The sequence below is a fragment of the Acipenser ruthenus genome, chromosome 7 (genome assembly GCF_902713425.1).
Source record: "Acipenser ruthenus chromosome 7, fAciRut3.2 maternal haplotype, whole genome shotgun sequence".
NCBI classification, from domain to species: domain Eukaryota; kingdom Metazoa; phylum Chordata; class Actinopteri; order Acipenseriformes; family Acipenseridae; genus Acipenser; species Acipenser ruthenus.
Genome location: NC_081195.1, coordinates 25,777,311 through 25,803,374, shown reverse-complemented (window position 1 = coordinate 25,803,374; position 26,064 = coordinate 25,777,311). Strand labels below are relative to the sequence as shown.

The window sequence follows — 26,064 nt, the reverse complement described above, 5'->3', positions numbered from 1 at the left end:
CCAATCACAGAGCTAAGAATCCTCCAATCTCTCCACTCTCTCCCTGCCTGCAGCCTGGACCACACGTGGGATGTAAGCCTGTATTTCTGCCTTCTTTGTTTGACGGATGGAAGTGTAATAGGCTGGTGGATCATTCAAAATCATGCATTTACTATCCATGTTCAACAGAGGTAGCCAAAGTCTGGCTTTCCAGTCCTGGTCTTTGTTCAAACCCTGTTCTAAATGATTTATTGAACCAAATAAACTTTCATCCTGATCCTAAATTAGGTTATTAGTAGGATATAATGTGGTAATTTATTCAAATACAATTAAACTGTAATTCTGTTTTGACACATCAACAATGGGCTTAAATTAATCTGAGCGGCTACGGATCCAAATGGAGGGTTACAGACCCATTGAAAACGCTAGGGAAAGCAGCTGTTGGTTACTGAGATGGACACCCAAAGGACCCCAAACCCCATTAGCCCTCTTCTCTTTGGCAGTCCTTCCCAGTAATCAATTGTGTTTTTCCAATGACTTGCGCGTTTTCATTGTAGAAATGCAAGACTGAGGAATATCTCCTGGGTAGTTTAACAAAATGTGAGGCTCCCAAATGGATGGTAATTCATGTATGTTTGGTGGCTGCCTCTAATCAAGTTGAGAGTGTATTTCTCATGCACTTTTTGCTTTGTTACGCATGTAATGAGTGCAAGCGAATGTGCAATCTCAACTTGATTAGAAGAAGTCCCAGGACACTTAGAAACATTTAGAATGCTTTGTCATTCTGAGTGCAGATCTACACTCTTGCTGAACTTCTTAGTATAGTTGTTGCTCATAGTTACCAGTAGGGTAGTGACTGATGATAGAGGCTACAGCCTGGAATTTGGTGTTTAATTGGTTTTGTGCAACAAATATTGAGGAATGACTAAATAGTGCCAAGGGAAGTTATTTCCTGCTTCTACCTCATTTTTAAAATAATTACTCTCTTTAAATGAATTATTGTCTTGTTATTTATATTATTGTGGTGTAGCCCCCAGGTCAAGGCTGGTCTGCACCTTTGAATTAGCACCCAGACTCAGAAATGCACTTTTATTTCTTCACAACAAACAAAACAAAACACAGGATTAAATAAAAGGTTTAAACAAAGCACTGAGAACTAAATACAAATCAAAAACTTCAGCTATCGCAGTGCATGGCTACCCCTCTTCACTCTCTTTCTCTGGTCACTCTCTGTTCAGGCTTGGCATGCACTCTCACTGAACCCTCTCCTTGCATGTGCTGCCCACAAACAAACATTCCATTTTCCTTTTGTAGGGTGTGGCCAGGGGTTCATTGGTAATCCGTAATTCAATCCCCATCTGGCCACATTCCACACTTTTCAATAAACAAATTTAACATTTAAAACAATTAAACAGTAACACATTTCCCCCAAACCAATTTGGCTGTGCAAAGGTGGCCATCTTGGACCCAGGCTTTTCCTCTATGCCTGAGCCAAGATGGGCTGCCAGCCACAAAACACACACACACACATACCAGCCATCCCAAGGCCAACCCCCCCTTTAAAACCAAACCCTTTCCCACAAGTTCCCCATTGTCCATCTGTAGACCTTGCGGGTGGGTTGGAGGGCAAGTCCGTCCACATTCCGGCACGGGACAGAGAAATGGCGACAGGGGACCCGGGTGACATGGCTGGGGCGTCAGAAGCACAGGACGGTGACCGGACGGGTGCAGCAGCAGGTGAGAGCCCCAGTGACTGTGCGGTGACGTCTGGTTCACCAGGGGGAGCGGAACGGGAGACCAGGCGAACGACTGTGCCTGGTGGTGCAGCGACCTGGGAACAGATTGAGGGAACTGGCCCAAAGGCACCTGACTGTTGCACAGGGGTGGTAGTCGGGACTGTGATGGAGGCGATCTCCTCGACTCCTCCTTTGATTCTGGAACTGGAGACAGCAGCGGCTCCTCCCCTGGCTCTGGAAACGGCAACAGCTCCTCCCCCATTGGCTTTGGAAACAGCAGCGGCTCCTTCCCCTTTGGCTGTGGAGATGGCAACAGTTCTTTCTCCATTGGCTCTCCGGCCGACAGCGGCTCCTCCCCCTTTGGCTCTGGAGATGGCAACAGCTCCTTCCCCATTGGCTCTCGGGCCAACAGTGGCTCCTCCTCCTCTGGCTCTGGAGACAGCAGCAGCTCCTTCCCCTTTGGCTCTGGAGACGGCAGCGGCTCCTCCCCCTTTGGCTCTGGAGACGGCATCAGCTCCTCCCCCTTTGGCTCTGGAGACGGCAGCGGCTCCTCCCCCTTTGGCTCTGGAGACGGCAGCGGCTCCTCCCCCTTTGGCTCTGGAGATGGCAGCGGCTCCTCCCCCTTTGGCTCTGGAGATGGCAGCGGCTCCTCAACCTTTGGCTCTGGAGATGGCAGCGGCTCCTCAACCTTTGGCTCTGGAGACGGCAGCGGCTCCTCCCCCTTTGGCTCTGGAGACGGCAGCGGCTCCTTCTCCTTTGACTCTGGAGACAGCAGCAGCCCCTCCCCCTTTGACTCTGGAGACGGCAGCAGCTCCTCCCCCTCTGGCTCGGGAGACAGCAGCAGCTCCTCCCCCTTTGGCTCTGGAGACAGCATCAGCTCCTCCCCCTTTGGCTCGGGAGATGGCAGCGGCTCCTCCCCCTTTGGCTCTGGAGACAGCATCGGCTCCTCCCCCTTTGGCTTGGGAGATGGCAGCAGCTCCTCCCCCTTTGGCTTGGGAGATGGCAGCAGCTCCTCCCCCTTTGGCCCTGGAGACAGCATCGGCTCCTCCCCCTTTGGCTCGGGAGACGGCAGCGACTCCTCCCCCTTTGGCTCTGGAGATGGCAGCGACTCTTCCCCCTTTGGCTCGGGAGATGGCAGCGGCTCCTCCCCCTTTGGCTCGGGAGATGGCAGCAGCTCCTCCCCCTTTGGCTCTGGAGACGGCAGCGGCTCCTCCCCCTCTAGCTCTGGAGACAGCAGCGGCTCCTCCCCCTTTGGCTCTAGAGATGGCAGCGGCAACTCTGGTCCCGGCAGCACCTTCTGGCTCGCTGCTTGCTGTAACAGGTACTGGAACTGCTGCACTGTCTGCTGGTGTATCTGCAGCTGCACCTCAATTAGCTTCTTTAACATCACCTTCATTTTTTCTTCTTTTTTTTGACTTGCAGTTCCGAGCTGCTGGGTTGCTAGGGTGCACTATCCCACATGTAGTGTAGCCCCCAGGTCAAGGCTGGTCTGCACCCTTGAATTAGTACCAGACATAGAAATGCACTTATATTTCTTCACAACAAGAAAAACAAACACAGGATCAAATAAAAGGTGTAAACAAAACACTAAAAACTAAATACAAATCAAAAGCTTCAGCTATCGCAGTGCATGGCTACGCCTCTTCACTCTCTTTCTCTGGTCAATCTCTGTTTAGGCTTGGCATGCACTCTCACTAAATCCTCTCCTTGCATGTGCTGCCCTCAAACAAACATTTCATTTTCCTTTTGTAGGGTGGGGCCAGGGGTTCATTGGTAATCCGTAATTCAATACCCACCTGGCCACATTCCACACTTTTCAATAAACTAATTTAGCATTTAAACAATAACACATTTCCCCCAAACCAATTTACAGTGGATGGCTGTGCAAAGGTGGCCATCTTGGACCCAGGCTACTTCTGAGCCAAGATGGGCTGCCAGCCACAAAACACACACTCATACACACACACATGTGCACCGCGTCTGCTCTGCCACAATTACTTGTATCGTTTGTTGCTTGGTATTTTTCTGCCTTGTTGTCCAGTAAGAATGTTTTTCAAAGAGGGGGCTGTAACCAGGCAAAAGGCAGACCAGGGGTTAACAATGGCTGGGATTCATTTGCAGGCTGTGGTGCTGGTTCATTTAATTTGTGAGCCCTTCACAGTCACAACTTAAAGAAAAGATGATGTCCATTTTGATAGCGTTTACTTTTTATTGCAAGTACTGGTAGTTTGAAAATATTTAAAATGATTTCAATTGAAACTCTATTTTCTCGAAGTGGAGAATTTGCTCTTTTAGAGGAACTCAGTACCATGTGGCATTGTTCTCTCATCCTACTCTCAGTGGTTCTCAACCCTGGTCCTGGGGACCCCCTGTATCTTCTGGGTTTTCATTCCAGCTGAGCTCTCAATTGAACTAACAAGTAGCTTCATTAGGCCTTTTTAATTGTTCTCGTCTCCTCATAATTTGCAGATTTCAAGTTACTTATAACATTGTATAGTTAAGCTGACATCTTCAATTGTTTAAGAGCAGAAAACTATTACAAAAGCCTAATTTAGCTACTTGTTAGTTCAATTAATGGTATAGTTAAGTAACTGAGAGCTCAGTTGGAATGAAAACCAGAAGACAAGGAGGTCCCCATAAGGCCAGGATTGAGAATCCCTGCTCTACACTCAGTGTCTTCTTAGTAACCTGTTTCTGTTGCCTCCATGTTTCCAGAGCTCAGTGGCGCCCTCTCTCTGCAAGTACCCCCTTGTTGTTCCGATCCACCGACACCTGCTCCTCTTCTCCAGGGTACGTGTGTTCTGACCTTTCTCTACATTACAGACTGTCCAACACTGAATCTATCAGGAACCCATTACAGCCTGCCTAACACTGATTCTATCAGGAACCCATTACAGACTGTCCAACACTGATTCTATCAGGAACCCATTACAGACTGTCCAACACTGATTCTATCAGAAACCCATTACAGCCTGCCCAACACTGATTCTATCAGGAACCCATTACAGACTGTCCAACACTGATTCTATCAGGAACCCATTACAGCCTGCCCAACACTGATTCTATCAGGAACCCATTACAGCCTGCCCAACACTGATTCTATCAGGAACCCATTACAGCCTGCCCAACACTGATTCTATCAGGAACCCATTACAGCCTGCCCAACACTGATTCTATCAGGAACCCATTACAGACTGTTCAACACTGATTCTATCAGGAACCCATTACAGACTGTCCAACACTGATTCTATCAGGAACCCATTACAGCCATAATTGTTAAACCTGAATTTCTAATCAATTTACCTCCAATACAGATTTACCACAGCATAGCAACTTCACCTATAAAGCATCCGTCATGAAGAAGCATCCAAGGGAGCTTTACTGCTCACTGAAACTCCCTTCAAACCAAACGTGTGGCTGAGAGAAAGCTTTGAATTACTTCTAGGTAGATTTATTTATTGATTTGAAGATAGTTGGCAAAAATTAATATATTTTCAAAGTTTGTATAAAAGAAGTAAAGAAAATGGCTTTTAAAGTATTCAAGCCTTTAATTTGATCTTGTACATACATACATACATACATACATACATGCATACATTCCACTTAAAGATGTCGATTGACTCAGCATTCTGAATAGAACCTGGAAGTGAGTTCCAAAGTAAAGGAGCTTTAGAGCTTAATATTTTTGCACCGTAAGTTTTAAACAAGTTATTGACAGATGAAATGGTAGCCGTATCGGTCCAGAGATGACAGACAAAGAGAAGGAGATCCGGTATCCTTTATGCTGTACACTGTATATAGAAATAACATTGAAATAATACAAAGACTCATTCTGATAGCTCAGTACTTAGAGCCTGCTAACCTGATATACCAGTAGTACAGAAAACAGCACTGTGGATGTGAGGGTGATGAATTTAATAATCAACTCAAGTTCATGGATTTAATACAGGTTTGAGGGCTGGCTCAGGTGTCAGTATCAGCTAATGTAATTCTTTTAACTTCAAAGTGCCTGCAAATTCCTGAGTGGGATACCTGGGACAGTCTAGGGATCCCTGAGTGAGCAGTTCCTGGGTGCAAAGACAGTTGATACTGCTTGGTTCCATAGACGTGCGTCTCCACAGTGATTCGTGTTCATGACTAATCTGTGGCATTTGCTACCTGCGTTATGGTAGTAGAACTCACTAGACAAAGACAAAGTTAACTGAAAGTTTCTTGGTGTTTCATGGGCTTTAGATTCAGTACTAGGACATTAGATTCTGTAACAACAAACCTTCATGTTCTAAAATAGCTCAGTGTTCCCATTGTGACTGTCTCTCTGTCTCTCTTTCTCTCCCTGATGTACAGATGCGTCGGCCGAGTGCGAGGAATGAGGGTTACCTGCTTCTCTGCACGGCCGGATGGGTGTTCAGCTCTGTGGCCTGCCGCTCACTAACTGAGCTCTCCTGAATGAAGTACGCTACTGACTGAACAAACCCCACCGCACCCCAAAACTGGCATCTAACCCTATGACAACATGCTGTCACATAAAAAGAAAGAACGGAAGAAAAAAGAAAGAAACTTGCAGACATACACAGCTTGGAAGTAGAGGAGGGGGTAGAGACTTTCCCGGGTGCTAATCAAAAAAGTAACGAGAGACGTCAAGTTTAAGAACAGCACAGTCCCAAGGTGCTGATCTCAACGCCTCTGAGCAGAGCACGCCAAAGATTAGATTCTTGGTACAAAGACTGCTGTTTTGTTCTGGAAAATTAAGTTATGGACATTTTTCTTCATTGGAACAGATGGTTTCTGCTGCTACTAGGGAAATGTTTGTAAAAGATTGTATGGGTAATTCTTTTACTCCCATTGGCATTCATCAGTCTCTGCTTGAGAAAGGCCCAGGACTGAATGGGGGTGTTCAGCTCAGGACTGTTTCATTGTAGCCAGAGCCATAGTCCCTGATATTAGCACTACATTAAATGAATCCTGAGTGGTTCTGTGTAGTGTTGCTCCAACACTGAGTTATTGTTCTCTATATATGTATAGATATCAATCAATCAATCTTTATTTTATATAGCGCCTTTCATAGTGGACCACCATCACAAAGCGCTTTACAAGATAGTGCGGAACAATGCATAATACATTAAATACAGTGAGATACAGGGCATAGTACATGAAATACAAACAGTAAAAAACAATGTAAATACATTAGATACAGGCATATTACAATGCAAATACATTAACTACAGGCATATTACATTAAATACAGGGCTAGGGTGTGAATTCTAAACACTGTGGATGCGTGTGTCATACAGAATCATATGAATAAGAGGGAGTGAAAAACCTGAAATTGCAATTTAGACAAAAGCTAATAACAGATATCAGGCTTAAAGAGCACTAAAAGCAAGAGAGAACAAGTGTGTCCTGAGAGTCGATTTGAAGCGAGCAACGGTGGTCTGGAGACTTCCTTATTCTATTTAAACCATGTGACAGTGTGACATTCCAAACCTGCTGGTCAGACCTACTCTGTATATAAATAAGGCCAGCCAATCTGAGAGGCACATGGTTTGAATTGAATAAAGAAGTCTGTTTAGTCCAAGGCTATTAGAAATTCCCAGACAAGAACATAGACAGGTAAAGACAGATCACAGTATCTCAATATTGGATCAACAGACACAGATCCATTCGATATGATTAAAAGCATCATAAAGTGTAGAGTACAAATCCATGGAGGTTATGACGAGGATGTGTAACGCACTGTTGAGACCCAATTCTGGTCACCGCAGTATGAAAGGGACATTGAGTCCAACGAAGGGCAACCACACTTAAAGGAATGAGTGGTGAAGATAGGGTGAAAGAACCAAATCTATTTAGCCTAGAAAAAAAAAAACTAGGGGGACATGATCAAGTGTTCAATGGGCGATTGTGGTGAAGTGAGGGAAAGCATAGAAGCATTGTGGGTCTATGCAACTCCTATATGCTTCCCCACAATCAGCCTTGACAAAGCTTTTCAGAAGCGACTTTTGCTGGAATAGTCAGTCAACATGGCAAATAATGACGAAGCAAAAAAACACTAGATCATTTTACAAAAAACACACACAACATGACATTAAATGGGTAAGCACATCAGTAGGACCATGTAGATTGTTTAAAGTATTCCTTCACTTAGAAATGGAAACACTGCTGAGACCCTTGCTGACTACTTTAAACTTCAGTTTGTTTTTTGTTATTTGTATAAATTGCAAATAATTATATAACTGAATAACTGAGACATCTGGCTAAAACAGCCATACCGATTACCAGAGAGTTCTATAGAGCTATACGTAATACCAGAGTTCTATAGCGTCATACAGAATACCAGAGTTCCATAGAGTCATACGGATTGCCAGAGAGTTCTATAGAGCCATACAGAATACCAGAGAGTTCTATAGAGCCATACGGAATACCAGAGAGTTCTATAGAGCCATCCCAATTACCAGAGAGTTCTTATAGCCACGCAAATAAATATGTATAATGAAGAAGAAAAATAATTTATAAACTGATAACTCGCTAATTTAATAATTAACTACAATGTTTTGGCTTCCACCTTGGCTTCATGATAGTTCACTTTTCTAAAAAGCTGACTAAATAGATTAAAGTGATTGTGGCTAGCAAAATAGTTACATTGTTAGGTCTTAAATGTGCAGTTTTGAAACGACACATGCTTTAGCAAACATTCGTTTTCATTTCAAAACATAGTATCTGCTACGACACTCGGTTCAAGAATCCTCAGTTTGCAAGCCATGCTGGAGGGTGAAATTGTCCCCACCCCTTCACCGGCTTCTTTGGGGTGAAATGGCCCAGGAAGTAAAGCAGTAATAGACTTCCTGGAAGGCAAGAACTTTCTTTAACCCAGTTTAATACCCAATGAAAAAGCATGCTTGCTATAGTGCTGTGTGTTTCTGTAACAAGAGACCTGTGTACAGTAATTAACAAAAGTGCAACATTATTTTGTTCTCTATAAATAGTTTAAGACAGCTCAAATCTGTACTAAAATGGTCCAATTCAGGTCCAAAAAGCTATATTGGTGCTTATGAGTATTATATGCACTGGTTAACAATTCTTCTGCTGTGAAAGAGTCTGGAACATCTAGGACTAGAAGTCTTTTTCAATGCCTTCAAGAGATTATAAAAGACTTCTAGTCCAAATGTTTGTCATGGAATTGATTGCATTCACTATTGAGTGTTTATTAGTTATGGGCAACAGGAAGTTACCGCAAGTAATTTGATTATAATATAATTGTTATGTAGTCCCCGAGAGGCTCACCTGGTAAAATGGTGTGCAGGGTGAGTCATACAGTCACCGGAGCGTCCTGGCTGTGAGAAGTTGGCAGTCTTTGCTGGGGATTTTGAAGGGAGATTTGGATTGGCTCTGGCGTGCCTGTGGTTTAGGGAGGCAAAACCGTCAGGGACTGTTTCTCCTCATCGCGCTACAGCGCACCCTACTGGCCAGGCACCCAGTGAGCTCAGAGCGGACACCTGCAGGGCTGACCTTTGTCCTCCAGAGGCCGGTAGCTCGCTGACAGCCACTCTTGAGTTCCTGGGTGTAGAAGAGGAAGCTGGCTCGGTCGTGGGATCGGAGGACGTCCACTGAACCTTCAGTTCTCCTGAGCTATGTGGGGAATGGCTGTGGTGAGGGGAAAAAAAACCGTTGGACATTCTAAATTGGGGAGAAAATCGGTGGTAAAACAATAGGGCACTCTAAATGAAAGAAAGAAAAAAAAAGATTGTTATGTAGCATTTTAACCATTATTGAAAACAGATTCTGAGGCTGCAGGGGACAGTGACACATATTGGTCTAGACTGAGAGAACTCAACAGATAGTAACTAAGCTGTCCATGACGTTTTGCACTACACAAGATGCCCGAGTCTGTATACGTGTGTATTTCTATTATCATTATACACTGCCTATGATTCATAGAACAAACCCTTTCCCTTGGTAGCAAGTCCAGCGAAGGCTCACATGTCTTTATGCTAGATGGATCTCAAACTAGAGGTTGGAAAACAGCCATGACACACAGTTCTTCATCAATGCATGTATTGCATGTGCGGTCAATTGTGTATAAATCTACATGTATGTATTTAAAGGTTATATCAGTACTTTTTAAAGTTCCCCCCCAGACTGACTGTAACGGAATCAACATTAGGTTGTGCTCTAAATCAACGGGAGTCTTTGTGACTGTTCTCACAAGATTTGGAATCACACTTGTCATACAATATAAATATCTATAATCGAACGTTACTATTCACTGGATAGAATGCTACACATCAAGCTCAGTCACTGGTAACGGGAATGCCCAGAAAGAAAGAAAGAAAGAAAGAAAAAAAGAAAGAAAAAGAGAAAGAAAGGTGAATTTCATATTTCATTCAGCCTGTACACATCAGATTAACAGTATGTTTAGGTGTGTGTAGCGTTACTGCAGACAAGAGGCAGTCCTAAACTATGTGTTATGCGGGGAAATCTGCTCTATGAATTTTGAGTGGTGAGTGTATAGATGATAAATGTGCAATATTTAAAATATATGGATGCATGACAGAAGCACAGTAAGAGAAGTGTCTACATTTCTGGTAATAAAAAGATGATAATATATAATATTGTAACTATTTTATTACAGAAAGTTCTTAATAGATCTCACAATAAAAAACAAAAAAACACTTAAATGTTTGTCATGTTTTGTTTAACAGTATTGTGAATTTTTCAATGTTATTTGGTTCTAGTTTGTAAATCTAACAGCTGTTTCACCTCTTTCAAAAACAAGGAGTTAATTTAAAGACTGGAGCAAACACTTTGAAAATACGGCTTCTAGTGTTCCAAGTGATAGGATTCAAGGAATCATCCGAGACAAGCCTGGGGGGTTTATATATATATATATATATATATATATATATATATATATATATATATATATATTACCAGCATTTCATTTTTAAAAATAGATAATTACACCTGTTCATATTTTGCCTCTCCCACATTTTGTGATCACAAAATGTACATCTTACAATTCTTCAATTGTGAGAGAACTTGGGTCTTTTTATCTACCTGGTACAGTATAAACCTATTTTTAGAGGCATTTATTCAAAATTCACAATAATATCTATGAACCTGCATAGCCACCAATGCCCACGTTCTCCCGTTTTGGATGTACAATAACTATTATATTTTAATATTCGTTCAAATTTATTTTTCAAATTCTGTTGTGTCGTAATTGCAGCATTGATTTGGTTTTAAAGTATCTCGTGACTCTCATAGTAACTGCTTTTCAATCCCATGTTTGGCTCCTATTTATGGTTATCGGGTTTGATTCCCTGCATCACACAGGAAAGCACCAGTATTCTGTTTATAATACCAGACACAGAATTACCAGATTACTTGACTGATTAAATATACCATCTGAGTGAAGCTGTTTCAGCTTCAGTGCCAGCAGCTTTGAGCCCTCACTCAAAAGGACTGTATCCCACAATGCAGTGCCAGCAGCTTAGCACCCCCCCGGGCCACCCCTCGAAGGTGTCTGCTAGCACAACCCATTTTCAGACTTCATTTGTCGTACTGGCAGAAATCCTTTGTCAAGGTGTTTTGAATCCTTTTTTTTTTTTTTTAATTTTGCTCAAAATTAAATGATAATCAATTTCCGTTCCCCGTCACGTTTTTGCAGATTTAACAATATTTTGCATTTGCTAAGGTACAGAGGCTCATTTTTCAGAATTTTTCTCATTTAACTCTACAATTCATTTTCAAGTCTTGTGATTTTGTGGACATCATAGAACGAGGAACAGTCCTGCTACAGGATTATAGACAGCATTAGAAAACCAAGGGAATTAACAAGAATATCAGTGTACTACAACTACATCCTACAGAGCATTCACATTGCCATTAAAAGGTTCCATGAAGGCAATTGCAACTTTGTTTCTGCCAAATATTATTTTTGATTCAAAACACACAAAAACAGATTCGACTGGCTTCAACTGCCCAGGAGACTTAACAGAATGAAAACTTTCATTGTGCCCCCGAACATAACTGTACCATTTCAATATAAATATCAAAATAATTCCATGTCTGCTTTAACAGAGGATGTGAGTAAAGAATATAAAATAAACCAAACACAATACATCACCTTACACATGACTTATTAAATTAGTGTACCTATTATTAAACAGAAGAAATGTTTTTCAAGATGTATTTTCTGTACACAGGATGAGATGTACTGAAATTCAGACTAATCCTTGACAGATTTCTCGTACGTGATTTAGCAGTCCAGATAAGCTGCGTACCTGACGTTTTTACACATTAAAAAATCCGAAACATGCACAAAATTTTAATTTAATGCGTAAAAAATATGCATAGCAATTCTGCTGCACAGCTTGTCTGCCTCCCCTCCCGCCTCCCCTAAAACTTCCACTAACAACTACATCTCCCAGAACGCAATGTCTTCAATTACTAGAAAACTGTGCACAAGAAAAAACAACCCAACAAACATCCAGTCTCTGGCTAGCCCTGTTGTCTTTGCCGCCAATCACAGTAAGAATAAGAAAAATTCAAAGCTACACAGGTTGAAGCGTAAACACCCCAGTCCAGCTACAAATCTAACTGGAACCATCATCATGAGCAACCGCTTAAAAAAACGTGCCTAAAATATTAAACAAATTGTTTTATAACTTATTAATGCATTTCCTTATTTTATTTATCTGTATGGCTTTTAGATTGGTTTCAACATGTTCACTGAGTTTAAGAATTTAATGTTAAAATGTAAGTAATGTAATTAGTTTGCTGAGTCAGTGTGATACCTCGAAAAAAATGTGCTGAGCCGATAAAGAACCTTGTAGAACACACACGTGGTTGTACATTGCAGTAGTTCAAAGTAACATTGTAGTTAAAGGCTCTTTTTTAAAACCTTCCCGATTACCATTAAAGATTGTACAGTATTTACCAAGATTACTTATGACTTCAAGGTAATGTTGCATTTATCCCCTGAAAATACATTGTACTCTCTCAGTGTTAACATTAAAAGGTTAGTTACTCCCAGACCTAAGACCTTATCTGGAGCACTGGCCCTACTTATAATACATTTTAAGAATTCAGGGTACATTCGAGGTTCCAAAATCTACTGTTTGTATTGTGAGAATTCACAATGCATAGTCCAGCAAATCAGATGCTAAAATAGAAACATGTGTTAGAGTACCTAAGGCAGGGAGAGAATTAAGAGAAACATCTTGGAGCAAAGAGAAATATTTAATTGAAACCAAATATACAAATGATGAAATCATGTAAACATCCTAGTACTCTCATTCTGGTAAAGCTTTTGAGTGCCAAGACTATTTATTTTCCATAACCATGACACAGGAAATGAACCTAAAGCAACAAGTCCACAGACAGCCGGATTACACCAGTCATGAAGTTGAAATATTTGTTTAGCAATTTCTTTTTGGTATTTCTACATAAATATCGAGGATAATGTTTTTGATCCACCCTGTATATAAACTGAGCTCAGATCTGAGCCTTGTATGTATAGCTGTGAGTTGACGTTACATTTACAGGAGATATTTAATGAGCTGGACTAGGCTGGCCACGGATTCATCTGATCATTCACATGCACAAAACTGGCAACATTTCAATCAAATTAAGTGACATTATTCACATTGCTCAGTTGAAAATCCATCAGCCCTGTTTAAGGCCAAAGCTTTGGTGGAAGGCCTAGGGAACAAATCACTTGAAAGCACTTAAAAGACTCAAGAGGCAGGAGGCTTACACACGCCGACTGGGAATCTTAAAAGCTTACAATAAATACATTACGTTACGTGCATCAGAATGTCTCACATTGTGTTTGAGAGCACACACACATATTGCAAATGTGTGAACTTTCCTTGATACATACATTTTCTCTGTCTGTTCTTGTTAAGGATTGAAATTATAACGTCACCGACTTGGAAGGTTGGCATTTATGAGCTCATTCTTGGTTTAAATGATGACCTAATAATTACATTCCCATTAACACTGGGTAAGATGAAATGCCAAATTACACAGTGTTATTTGCAGTGGGATGACTAAATCCGCCCCAGTAGTCAGTTCCAGGCTAAGTTTTTATTCCAGTCTGCCCCAACACATTTCAAAATGCTTTATATTTCAGTGCACATAAATATGTTTTATTTAAAAGTATACATGATTTAAGTAAAGATCTGATTGGAACAATAACCTGAGCTGGACTGACCCATTGGAGTCAGATTTGGTGAAGCCTGAATTGCAGATGTGTTAACTCTTAACAAAGACTGGACCTGAAGCAGAGTGAGGATCTGTGCAATCGGTATAGAGACATGTAGAGATGGATTCGAAACACAACAAGCCTACTTTTGTGTTGCTATGTTTAATATCCCACTGTAGCTTAATGAACAGAAAAAGCCTCCTTCACTTATCTCCTGCACCAATACTGCCACAACGCTGTTCAAACCAGCAATGCCACTGATGTATGACTAGAGGACAGCTGTGGTGTTTGATACCTGGTACTTCACATACAAAACAGACTGTGCATATCCCAAAGAGCTATATTACAGTTCATCTTTATTAATATTTGTTATTATTTAAACACAGGGCAAAAAATGTCACATTATGCAGCAGCCGGTGGCTCCCTGTAAGATTAGTTATGTCCATGGCTCCTGCCATGAAAATACCCACCCACTCCAGAAACAGCGATATTCGTTTTCTTATTGAACACTGTTATTTTGCTAAGGAATTGCAGTCAGAATTGGCATTGCTGGATTAAACGCTATAGATCTTGCATGAAGGCATAGGTATGGAATCCATCCACTGTCCATCAAATGTTATTGTTAGTGCATTCAAGGAAAATCTGTCTGTTCAGAGTCCCATACCCAATGTACTACCTTATACTCTGCAGTGGGAAAATACAGTACTTTTGTGCCAGTCTGTTCATAGTTACCACACAAGTATTGTGTTGAGACCATAAACTAAACGTTACGCTTTATTTTCACAGTAAATGTATTTATTATCCCAGTTCAATCACATGTTTTAGCAAGAAAGTGCCATGGATGGTAAGGGTAAATCAAAACAAGGCTAAACATTTATTTATAATCACAACGGAAGGCGCTAAAAACAGGATAGCGATAGCCCTGGTTTTGTAAAACATCAATTTTGAATCTTTTGGCTATGCCTACTTGCAGGATCTATCTCTTAAGAGGTGTTTTACTGGGTGGCAAAAGGAGGATGGAAAGGAGGATGGGAACCTTGAAGACAAGTGGCAGCTCTCTTGTTTGAGAAGGACTTTGAAAAAACCATGGAGTGTAGGCCATAAATCTGTACATGGGGAAAGGGAAACGAGAAAGAAAATCCAATATAACACGCACACGCACACGCACACACACACACGCTTGCAGCACGCACAAACCTAACAGATTACAAAATGTTGTTAAACTGGACCCTTTCAGCAAGCATGTAGCCATCCTCCAAACTCCCTTCCTTGAAAACAGTCTCAATTCCTCCACTGGGGCCATTCAAATTTCACCTCCCATCCTCCCTCTTAGCACGGTTCTGCACCAGTTCGCAGGGCTGCACCCAGTTGTTGTCGTGGAGGCCGACGCGACAGCCTGGCGCGTCCTTGTCGGTGCGCCGGCAGCACATCCAGTAGGAGCGTCCGTAAGGCAGGTCGTGGTGGTAAGGTTTGGGGTGCCAGCGGCACAGCGACACGTCCCCCTTCTCATTGTGTTTCTTGCACTGCTTGCAGGGGTCGTCTCGGTACAGTGGGTCTTTGTTCCAGAGCGAGTCTGTGGCACGAATGCCGTAAGTCTCTATGAGGGCCTTAAAGTAGTGGCAGGTGCACTTGAGGGCAGCAAGTGAACGTGTGGGGAGATAGCTAAAGATGTTCACCATGATGTGGTCGGGCATGAGAAGCATGTACTGCCGGGGCTCCAGCAGCCGCTGGATCTTGAAGCGAATCTCCAAGAAGTCGTGGGAGATGTGGCGGTAGAGCCGGCACAGGGAAGTGTCTGAGGAATCCAGATCCTGACCCGTGGGTGAATCACTGCAGTCCAACTGCTCACCACCGGCACTGCTGCGGTTATTGTTCGTGCAATCAAGGGAGTTCTGGATCTCCAGCTGCTTGCTATCCTCATCAGGCAGTGCAGTTTGGGTGTGGTAAAAGAAGAGCTGTCCTGGAGGGGGAGGGTTTTCCTCGCACCCTGGACAAGGCAAAGAATCTGGGGCCGGGGATCCTACTGTGAAACGGACAGTCTCTTCCTTCACGTTTTCGGTGCTGTCCTTCCCGTAGAAGACGCACTGGTCTACTGCGCCAGTCACCACCACTTCTACGTGAAAACCGGACACACACTCCCGCAATCTCTCGCCACCCTTCTCTCCAGCCTCACTTTCAGGGGTAGAGTCTGAACTCGTGGGTGGGATCTGGTGCTCTTGAAGTCCCTCTCCTCTGGATTCCCCAGTCCCCTTGGGGGAGGCGGCAGCGGCCAGCAGGATCTCCATGTTGCTGGGAGGCAGGGGGTCACGAGAGGACGGGCTCACCAGCTGGTAAAGATCACAGGTGATCTTCTCTTTGGCCCTGGCACCCCCGGTCGGGCTTCCCCCGCCACAGCTCAAAAACATGCAGTTGGGACGGCCAGAGCTTCCTGTTTCAGCCTGACAGCAAGGGTCCATGCTGGAGACACGGAAGGCAATCCTAACCTCCCTTCCTCCTCCCCCTCCTCCTCCTCCTCCTGCTCCACCACTGCCATTTCCTCCAGTCCCCCTGCTCGCCCCGACCCCACCTCCAGTCTTCTCTTGCGACACCCCATTGCGTCTCAGGAGGGCACTCTGTAGCTGCTGTTGCTGAGACTCAAAGTGGGCAATGGCCTCTGCTACCCGCCTGGAATCAGGTGGCTCTCTCTCTGCTGGGGGAAGTTGGAGGGAGGAAGGGGGATCAGCATCTGGAGCAGGTGTTTCCCCTTCTGAAAGGAACACCTCTGAGCCCTGGGTACTGGTGTTGGTGCTGGAGAGGCTCCTAACGGTGCTCAGACTCTGGGGAGGCACCTGTCCAATGACCTCCTGCAAGGCCATGGCTGTACGCTGTTCCACCAGGGCCACCATCTCTGCCACAGACAGCAGTTCTGTCTCGCTGAGCTCCGTCTCCAGACAGTCTCCCTCGTCCAGACTCTCCCCGGGCTCCTTCTCCAGATCAGAGCTGTTGGCTCTGGACTTGCTGGGGTCGTAGGAGGAGCAGCGGCGGCGCTTCGCCTTGGAGCAGTCGGTGCTCCAGTTCCCTTTGACCTTCATGGTGTTGGGTCGTGTCAAGTCCAGCCCGTTGCACTGGTGGGCCACAAAAAAAGCAATCTTTTCCTTGGTGTTCCCAGGCTTGATGACGTACCAGGTGTCCAGCAGCACACGGCCATCCTCAACCTGGTTCCCATTGGAGGAGAGGGAGGGGGGAGTGACTGGGGGAGTGATCTCCGAGGTGGGCTCCTGCTCCCCCTCCTCCCCTTGCGGCCCCCGGCATACAAGGTCGCTGGCTGTCTTCAGCAGGGAGCCACCAACTCCACTGCCAGCCCCGTTGCTTGGCTTGTGTTGGGAGTAGGTCCCGAAAGGCCGGGGGCACCACAGCCGGATGTGGGAGAAGGTGTCCGGGTCCATCATTGGTTCCACGGGAGCATGGTGTCCTCAGGCTGCTCAAGGAGGCTGCCTCCTTCAGATCTCAGAGCCGCCACAGACGTCCACTGACCTCATTCTCACACAGGGTAGGGATTTCCTCAGGGCTGGCATGCAGGTAACCTATGGAGAAACAAGTACATTAAGATTTACATAATGTAACTCGTTGCATTACTGATCTGCGATACGACAGTATGTATCACTCACAGGGGAAAAAAATAACTTATTTCTATTCACTGCAAAGAAACAGATGCTGCACAATGCATTGGAAACAGAAAGCATGGTTTGACTTGCACTAGGGGTTGTGGTACTTTGCCTTTCTTGACGTTAAGCACTTCTGGGGAAAAATTAAATTAAAAAAAAAAACACCCAAGTCAAAACATCCAAGAACCAAGGATTTAGTCTGCTTTGTAATCCCTGCAGAATGGTATAAATGTGAGCACAGCCTCACTCCCCAGAGTTAGCAATGAGAACATCATTATATTCCTGATACTGCACCAACCGATCATGACATAACATCATTACTCAGCTGCCCGGGACAGCAGGAGGCATGGATCATGGATCATTTTACAGCACTGAAACACTGTTATTATAATCAGCATTCTTGGAACACTCAGGACTAACTGTAAACCTTTCGTATTGGTTACATCTGTAAATAGATTAAAAATCTTCCCTGCCCAAAGAAGGTAGTTACAGCACTGTACAGTCTAGATTTCTGCAACATTTCATACTTCTACTTGGTACAGTTCTTGTGTTTTCTAAGTCCTTGCTTTGAAGCTGAGTAAATGAGAATTAAAACAGTAAGCCAGTGCTGCCGACCCATGCACACCGATTCATTAAACAAACGTTATTCGCATCGACACAGAATGACATTACTTGTTTCCAATACCTCTGGCTTCCACACTCCAGGGTTCATCGTTGACCTGACCCCACAAGACTGACCACTCTGTTGTCACACACTGCTAAGGACCAGCAGATGGTCACTGATGCTGCTTTCCTGCAAGCCCTTAAAGCTGTCGGACTGCATTAAAGCCCAAATCCGCTTGCAATGACCTGGTCCAAGACAGAGAAAGGGCCACGCTCACCCAAGCGTTAACATTTCCAAAATGTGCAGTATGACAGTACAGCCAAGCACATCGACCAGCCCACAAGAGAATGATGGCTAGATGTTATAAAATTGTCATTTTTTTCAACGGCTGTAGGCTGGGGAAACAATCTAACATTAAACACAAGTAGAAAATGTCCCTTGTGTGTACATGTCAGCTTTTATCTGGATTGTGCAACATGTGAAAGCAGCATTAACCTTCATCCTGTATTGTGAATTTACTATATACTGGAGTAGCTATTAGACCAATTCAAATTTAGATGAAACTCTAGTACAGATATTGTACAGGGACATGTCTGCAGAAGTCTTGACTGCAATATTTCATATTTTTTGCTGCATAATTGGAGAATATTGATACTGGTTAATTTTGGTTGCTATCCTTTCTGTGTTTTATACAGTGACTAGTGGCTCATTAAGGACAGGAATAAAATCTTCCCCACTGCGAGTAAAGTAGTTTTTACAGTTTTTGGTATAAAATGTCGCACGTCAAGTTTGGCTAGCACTAGGCATTTGATCGGACTGTTGATCAAAGAGGAGTCTCTCTTGGTAATGCAGCCCAGAGTTTTGTTCCAACTTTGCACTCAAGTATTCAGTTTCAATTTGCTTTGTTTTCTATTGAATACAGAAGCTGCCAGGTACTGAGAACCTAATGTACAGGTTTACAGCTGTTTGCATGTAGAATATTATCACTTTTGTGAATAGAAGACAGCTGTAAATATTCCCTGCAAAATGTAAGAATAACAAAAACAAGGATATGCTTTAGTTTTGTAACTAAGCTTTTGCATTCCCCTTTTAGAGCTGCTGTGGTGTAAATATCTGGCTAAAATAAACTATGTAAAAGAGAACAAAATATTTGCACAAATCTTATCCCTCATGCACTTCCATTTGCCAAGTAGGTCTCAAATGTGCAGTTTCGAAAGAAACACATGGTACAGCAAAACTTAATTTTAAAACACGATATTTAGATTAAAGAAAGTTTTTAGTTTTCTTGCCTTAATTTTAGGAAATATGTTATGGTTTCACTTAAGAGGTAATTTAGTGTCTTTAGGGAGAAAGCATATTACTGGTAAAGTGGCTGGTTGGTTAATGACAGAGGGATTTGAAGAAGGTGGGAACAATTTCACTCTCCAGGTGAAATGATCAATGTGAAAGCACAAGTGTATATGAGAATCATGTCAGACAGTACATGGTAAAACTGGTTTCTTTGAATTCTTGACACTTATCATCCATAACCATTAACTCTATAGGGTGCGCCTAATGTTAAAAATCCTGCCGGCGACCTGGCCCTTTAAATATTTTACTCAGGCACTGCGATATAGCACTGCATTGGAAAGAGGAGAATCAGAGCTTTAAAACAAGGTCTACTCGTGTATTTCCGGTAGAGAGCCGTCAACACGAGTGTTTTGCAACATCACTGCTGCGCTGCAAGACAGACCTACCTCAGTGCAGTAAACAAACATTTTCACTCAAAATCTTTACAAAATAAGAGATCGACATCAAAGGCACGAGGGCCTATTTTCCCGATACATTATATTATATTTTTTTTTTTCATGTTTGTGGATCAGATGCATGAGACAAGAGCTGTTGGATTTCTGTTACCATGGTCACCACCTTGCTGGTCATTCAAGCCACAGTGAATAGCTGTATCTTGCACCACATAATCCAGGTCCCTGGGTCGAATAATTTGAATGCGTTTTGGGGTTTTTTTGCACATTTTTCAATTATTCAATATAAATAAATAAACGTTTTTTTCTAAAAAGCGTCTCTCTTCATGGAAGCCTAGTGTGTGCACATTCACGTCATGTATGCCATGTACCTGTAACCTTTATAGTTAAAGAGTTATAGCCACAAACCTAACACTAAAATAAAAACAGGCGAAAATAGTTTGGATGCTACACATAAGTGCTGAATTTTTTCATTTAATTTATTATGTTTCTTTTTGGTATTTCTATATTTTTTTAGACCAAGGTAAGATGTATTAAACCATTTTGTAAGCTACAACCACTTTAGGGCAAGATTGCTACACTTGTGTTCCTACAGGTAAAACAACACTTACCATTCAAGGCCAAACTGCAGAGGATAGTAAAACAAACACCAGAGACTCATTTTTTTTGTATACAAATGCCTGTGTGACACCACAGCTTTAAGCCTTTCGTATAATCTTGTTCATCTTTTTACCCTATACCTGGCATGGAAAAGCATTCCCATACTGCTGTGCACAGCAGCTTTCACTGCTGCCCCCCCAGGACACTCAACAGTACTGCACAGCACAGGGAGTCCTGTAATCAGAATTTCAAGGTCTTCACCCCAGGCACCAAAGCAGGTTCTGTTGTGTTCAAGATTTAGATTTGTACATCAAACAGACACAGGTCTAAAATGGCCTAAAGTAGCACCTTTGTCATAAACCCCACTTACTACCATCCTTAAATAAAATGCATTTTGTTGGTATCAGAATTCTGTCCATTTTAAAAGTTATACCTCTCAGAAAGCACTTTATACATCCTGGGCAGAACAGCGTTGAAATCAAAATGCTAAAGACATACCGTAGGCTACATTTTATTAGAGATTACTATACCTATATTTAATATAGTCTTATATGTCAGTCCATTTAAATATAGACTACGGAGACATCTTTTTTAGAACCAGCTCTCTATTCAGACCTTTTACAAGTGGCACGGCAATATTTTAAATATAGCAATTACTACACAGAATCCACAAATACACACACTTTTTTAGAGCCTTTTCTCCAATACATACTGTTTACGTATCTAAAACCACAAAAGCAGGCAACACCTTGAATTTGGTCCACTCAGGATCGAATTATACCTACAGTATTGGTCTAATAGGTAGCCTAATTGAAACTGTATGCATGCACTTACATCTAGGAATTGCTGGCTAGGGCAAGATCTGTGTAACTACAAAACTGAAGAAATATTATGGCAGATTCATGTTTTGATATACGCTGGCCTCAAATATTATTCCTCCACATTATATGAAATTAAACGATCAATAACGTTACTGAACAGACTAGAGATTTTACAAAAAAAAAAAAAACACATTTCCACACCCTGTGTGTACGTCTGTTTTGATATTTGTTTGCACATACCCTTGGTCTGAAAACATAAATAACAAAATTAGCGAATGAGAGGAGGCCATTCAGTCCATCTAATCCCACCTGGTTCCTAGTAGCTGACTGATTTTGTCAAGTTGAGTCTTTAAGGATCCAGGTGTTTCTGCCTCAACATGACTAGGAGCCCATTCCATACATTAACCACTCTGTGTGAAGAAGCGTCTACTGCTGTGTCCTCTGGTGCTGGTTTCTGTACTGTGCTTTAAGTACTGATTTGGGTTAACTATGTAAGCTCCTTTGAAGATTTTAAAGACTTCAATCATGTCCTCCTGATTCTTCTTGGTTCAAGCCTACAGATTTAATTCTTTCAACCTGTCTTCGCAGCTCAGTCTGGTTGCTCTTCTGGGACTCTCTTCAGGGCCACAATGGTGGTGTGGTGACCAGAACTGGACACAGTTCTCCAAGTCCGATCTCACTATATAGCTATGGCCAAAGTTTTTAATCTTGAATTTTAGGAGCGAGAATATTTTTTTTTCCTCTATATGAACATAATTTAGATATTTTATTTAACGTCATGTATCAAAGAAACTACAAAATGATATCGCAAAAGTCATTATAATAGTATAGAGTATTTCATGTTAAATTTCGAGACGTCACATTTTTCAATTTGTATCAGTTTTTCAAAGCTACAAAGCAGTATGTAATTCAATATGTTAACGTACCATTATTCAGCAGATTTCATTTGACTTTTTTAAGCAAAATTAGTTAATTATATTAGAGGGCTGCAAATCTTTTGCCCATATCTGAGCCCAACCTCATCATAACCTTGGATCTGTACTCTACCCTTTTGGCTATATACCAAGGCTGGGGCGATGCCTCGTTTTTTTTCCCACTGATGTCCTTAAAAAAAATTAAAAAATAAAAAAGTCACCAAAACTAAGAGAAGTAATATATTTAAGAGCTATTGATAATATACTGACTAGCTACCAAATTATTGAAACTATTACCTCAATGAAATGTCATCAGATTAACCAAATGTCTTGCCTTATTTTCGTCTTGACTGGTGCCAAGTGGTGGTAAAAGCATGAAAATAAAGCTTTGAATAATTACAGTAAATCCAAGTAACAGATGGTTCGACTTCGGCAACAATAACACAACTTATTTACAAAAAAACAGTCAATTTCTTATACTTTGTTTTTGTCAAGAAACAGGATATAATCCACATTTGTTGCTTTTAAAGAGGCACAGGGCTTGCTCACAATCTGCCAGCCTTGCTGAAAACCCGCTCGCTGGGGAGTGGGGGCAGACGCTGCTGGGTTGCTTAAGAAGCTAAGCAGACTACTTTTGGAAAGTGATCTTTGTTGTTTTTTTAAAGTGATGCAAATGTGCATAGTGGAAACTGAAGGAGCCAGAGGAAGCAGTGTCAAAAGTAACAAAAAGAAAAAGGATGCACATGCTTGACCGATAAATGGTAATCATATGATACGATGGACTGATGCATCCCCCCCAGCCTTACTATACACCCAAAGAATCTGTTTGCTTCCCTGTTTCCTTTTTAAAATCGGGCTCTTAATATGCACATTTTACTATTATTTTTTCTTTCCATTTAACAGAAATATCACTAAAGGGATTATGTTTAATAATGTGATATCATGTAACAATTGTAAGTTGCACTGGATAAGGGTGTCTGCTAAGAAATACATAATAAATAAATAAATATATATATTTGCGGGAATAAGCCACAGTAAGTAATATGTTCTGCTGTAAACCCTACAGCCGGTTCTGTAAATGCAGAGTGTGGTAATGCAGGAGAGTTACTTGATCCAAGTATGGCCTGTTGGTTATTTCCTTGTCTGGCTTTTAACTATAATGGCAATTTCAAAAACCAAACTTGACAGTGTGGTTTGTGTCTTATATGTGGTAGCACTATGCTACTTGAAATTAACCTGGATACTCTGAATAGGTCCCCACACATTTTGAGTTGCTTGCGTAAATATGTCTGGGGGCATTCATATGTAAGACACTGTACAGATGAAGACACAGTGTGCGTGTTTGAATTGTGTGAATTTGTGCTCTCGGTCCAGGGTAGGTTTCATGTGTCTCTTACCATCTAGTTTTCCTTTGATCCATAAAACAGAAATGACAGGAAATGTGAAAAAGTCATAATTCTACAAGACTCAATAAAATATATCCCTCCACCAAGTATATGTGTATATTTACTGATAATTCAAAAGGTAGAAATTGTACATATTCTGACCAGTTTAACATTTTTAAGGTTCCTGGAATCAACAAAAACTGCAAATATTGTTAAACTATGTACTGTAATTTGAAAACCTTTTTTTGTCAACACATTGGGGTTATTGCTTGATTCCGCCCGATACCCCCAAACTTCAAGAGACTGTACCTCAGAACAATACTCTCATAAACCCCAACATAATTCACTAACTTTCTATATTTTGGTCCACTTGGTATATCATAAACTTAGCCAAATAAACACGTTACAGGTGGCTGCAGGTACAGGCTATTCTGTAGCACAGTTACCTACAACGTACACACCTGGGTTCTGTGAAACAATACCACATTCTTAGACACCCCCGTCGCCCTTCTTTCAAACCCCTGTCGTTTCTTATCATGGTCATGTTTCACCTTTCTTTATACAAATACCCCCAAGGTTCTTTTGACAAAAAATACTTAAAAGGACCACAAACAAACATAGACAACCACAGCTTTAACAAACAGTGTCAGATTACTACCAGATTGTGTAGCGCTGTCGAAATAAATTTGTATTTCAGCGAGACCTAGGCTACATAAAAATGTCTGACTATAAGCTTTCCATGCTATTAGTGTTTATTTTTCACCTTCTGTGATTTTTAGGAAAAACAAACACACAGACGTGTCAACCATCTTAAAAAATAGCACTTCATGTTTGTTTTTTTAAAACTACCGGTACAGACCTATTGTTGTACAAAAAAATATATTTTTAAACCGAAAACAAATAACTTGTATATTATCATAGCTGTTGTCAGTATATCATTTATAGACAATCATTAATAATATACAAGACATCCCCTTTCTTACCTCAAATTGAAATTGATTAGGAGCTGCCCGAGCAGCCGTCCAAATCGCACAAGGTGTTTTCTCCCAGGGTGCTGAAGAAATCCAGCCCCCTGCTTTGGGCCTGTTACGCAACTAACCGCAACAAAAATGCATTGTTCAATTGGAAGAATTGCTTTATTTTAATTATTTATGCAAACTTGAAATCCGAATATGAAACGTGGTGTTTTTTTTCTAAAGGGGGCTGTTGTCATTTCCAATATTTTCCGTTTTTACGTGTTTGCGGACTTTAATATTTAATACAGGCATTCTACAGTTTCTCTAATCAAAATAATCGGCCAAGCAGGAGAGAGACAGGCCATTTGTTAGCAGACATCTGCACACGGCCGCCAGCCAATGAGAAGGCAGACTCGACGGCATGCCCAAATATGGATGTTAGCGAAGCCCACATGGGATCGCATGAGCCTGGGGTTTGCAGTCTCAGCACCCACCCGTACGTGGGATGTGATTGAGTAGCGTGTTCATAGAAGCGAGTCTAATCATTGATTGCTTTTTAAAAGTCATCTTGATCGCATGTCAGGCATAACATGAGACAGGCTCAAGTCTATACAATTGTCTGCTAAGAAATAAATAAATAAATAATAATAATAATACAATTCAACAGAATCACCAGCACATGGATATAGTATTTATACTGCAAGGCTTACAGATGCCTTTAGTTTAAATAGTATTGTTAAGACAATTACATTCATAGAATGCTGACTCTTTTAAATACTTAAATTCAGCTTTTCAATTGCACTGAAATTGCAAGTGACAGAATATACTGTTGTCGTGATTAATTCATTTTATCATGATAAATATTTCATGATCTTTAGATCAGATGGGTATAAATATGTTGTTTGCAGAGACAATTCTTGTGAAATTGTATAAATAATTATTATATTTGAATTTGCTTTCATAAAACGTGTTTAGACGGTGCATTTTTATTCTTGATCAGTCTTGATTTGTGTCATCATGGTTATGTTGAAGTAAGTCTTATTTACTGGTTCTCAGTCTGAACATTCCTAGCCCTGATTTGCAAAAATCTCCCCTAATTTTAATACAGGCCTGTCATTTGCGGGAAATGGGGAATGGGTTAAATTGCAATGTACAAACCAATGCAATTACTGTACTGGAAAAAAACAACTGAATTGTCCGTGAATGGAAAACAGCACCCCCTTGTGTTTAAATGAGGGGTTGGTAATTGCAGATTGATGGAACAGCTATCAAAAACAACTGTGGTTTCAATGTAAATTATTATTGGTATTGTAGACAGTTTGGCAAAATTGTATTTCTATCCATCTCTTGAGGAGACTGATCTTTCCAGCTAAATCTGTTTTTAACTGATCAAGCAAGTGCGCCCCTAACTAAAAGCATGGCTTGCAAACAGAGATGTCTTAAAATAAGCACATACTTTGGGGGCCCATTTAACC

At 41.8% G+C, this 26,064-nt stretch overlaps 2 protein-coding genes across 4 annotated transcripts in view; one reads left to right on the top strand and one right to left on the bottom strand.

Annotated features, from left to right (window-relative positions):
- Positions 1 to 10,390, top strand: part of LOC117415067 (myotonin-protein kinase-like) — a 40,133-nt gene extending 29,743 nt beyond the window's left edge. For 2 of the 3 annotated variants that reach the window (XM_034025006.3, XM_034025005.3), the window contains 3 exons: positions 11 to 72; positions 4,431 to 4,505; positions 6,060 to 10,390. In XM_034025006.3, the coding sequence (XP_033880897.3) occupies positions 11 to 72; positions 4,431 to 4,505; positions 6,060 to 6,161 (239 nt within the window). In that variant the 3' untranslated portion in view covers positions 6,162 to 10,390. The remainder of the gene's footprint in view (positions 1 to 10; positions 73 to 4,430; positions 4,506 to 6,059) is intronic. The other variant, XM_034025007.3, reaches the window with a different exon arrangement.
- A 2,547-nt stretch (positions 10,391 to 12,937) lies between these two features.
- Positions 12,938 to 25,003, bottom strand: LOC117416214 (F-box only protein 46-like). Its single transcript, XM_034027295.3, has 2 exons — positions 24,617 to 25,003; positions 12,938 to 17,486 (listed from the first exon to the last, which is right to left on the bottom strand). Exon 2 carries the CDS (start codon positions 17,349 to 17,351, stop codon positions 15,234 to 15,236), a length of 2,118 nt encoding a protein of 705 aa, XP_033883186.2. The 5' UTR covers positions 17,352 to 17,486; positions 24,617 to 25,003; the 3' UTR covers positions 12,938 to 15,233.
- Between the last annotated feature and the right edge of the window lie 1,061 nt (positions 25,004 to 26,064).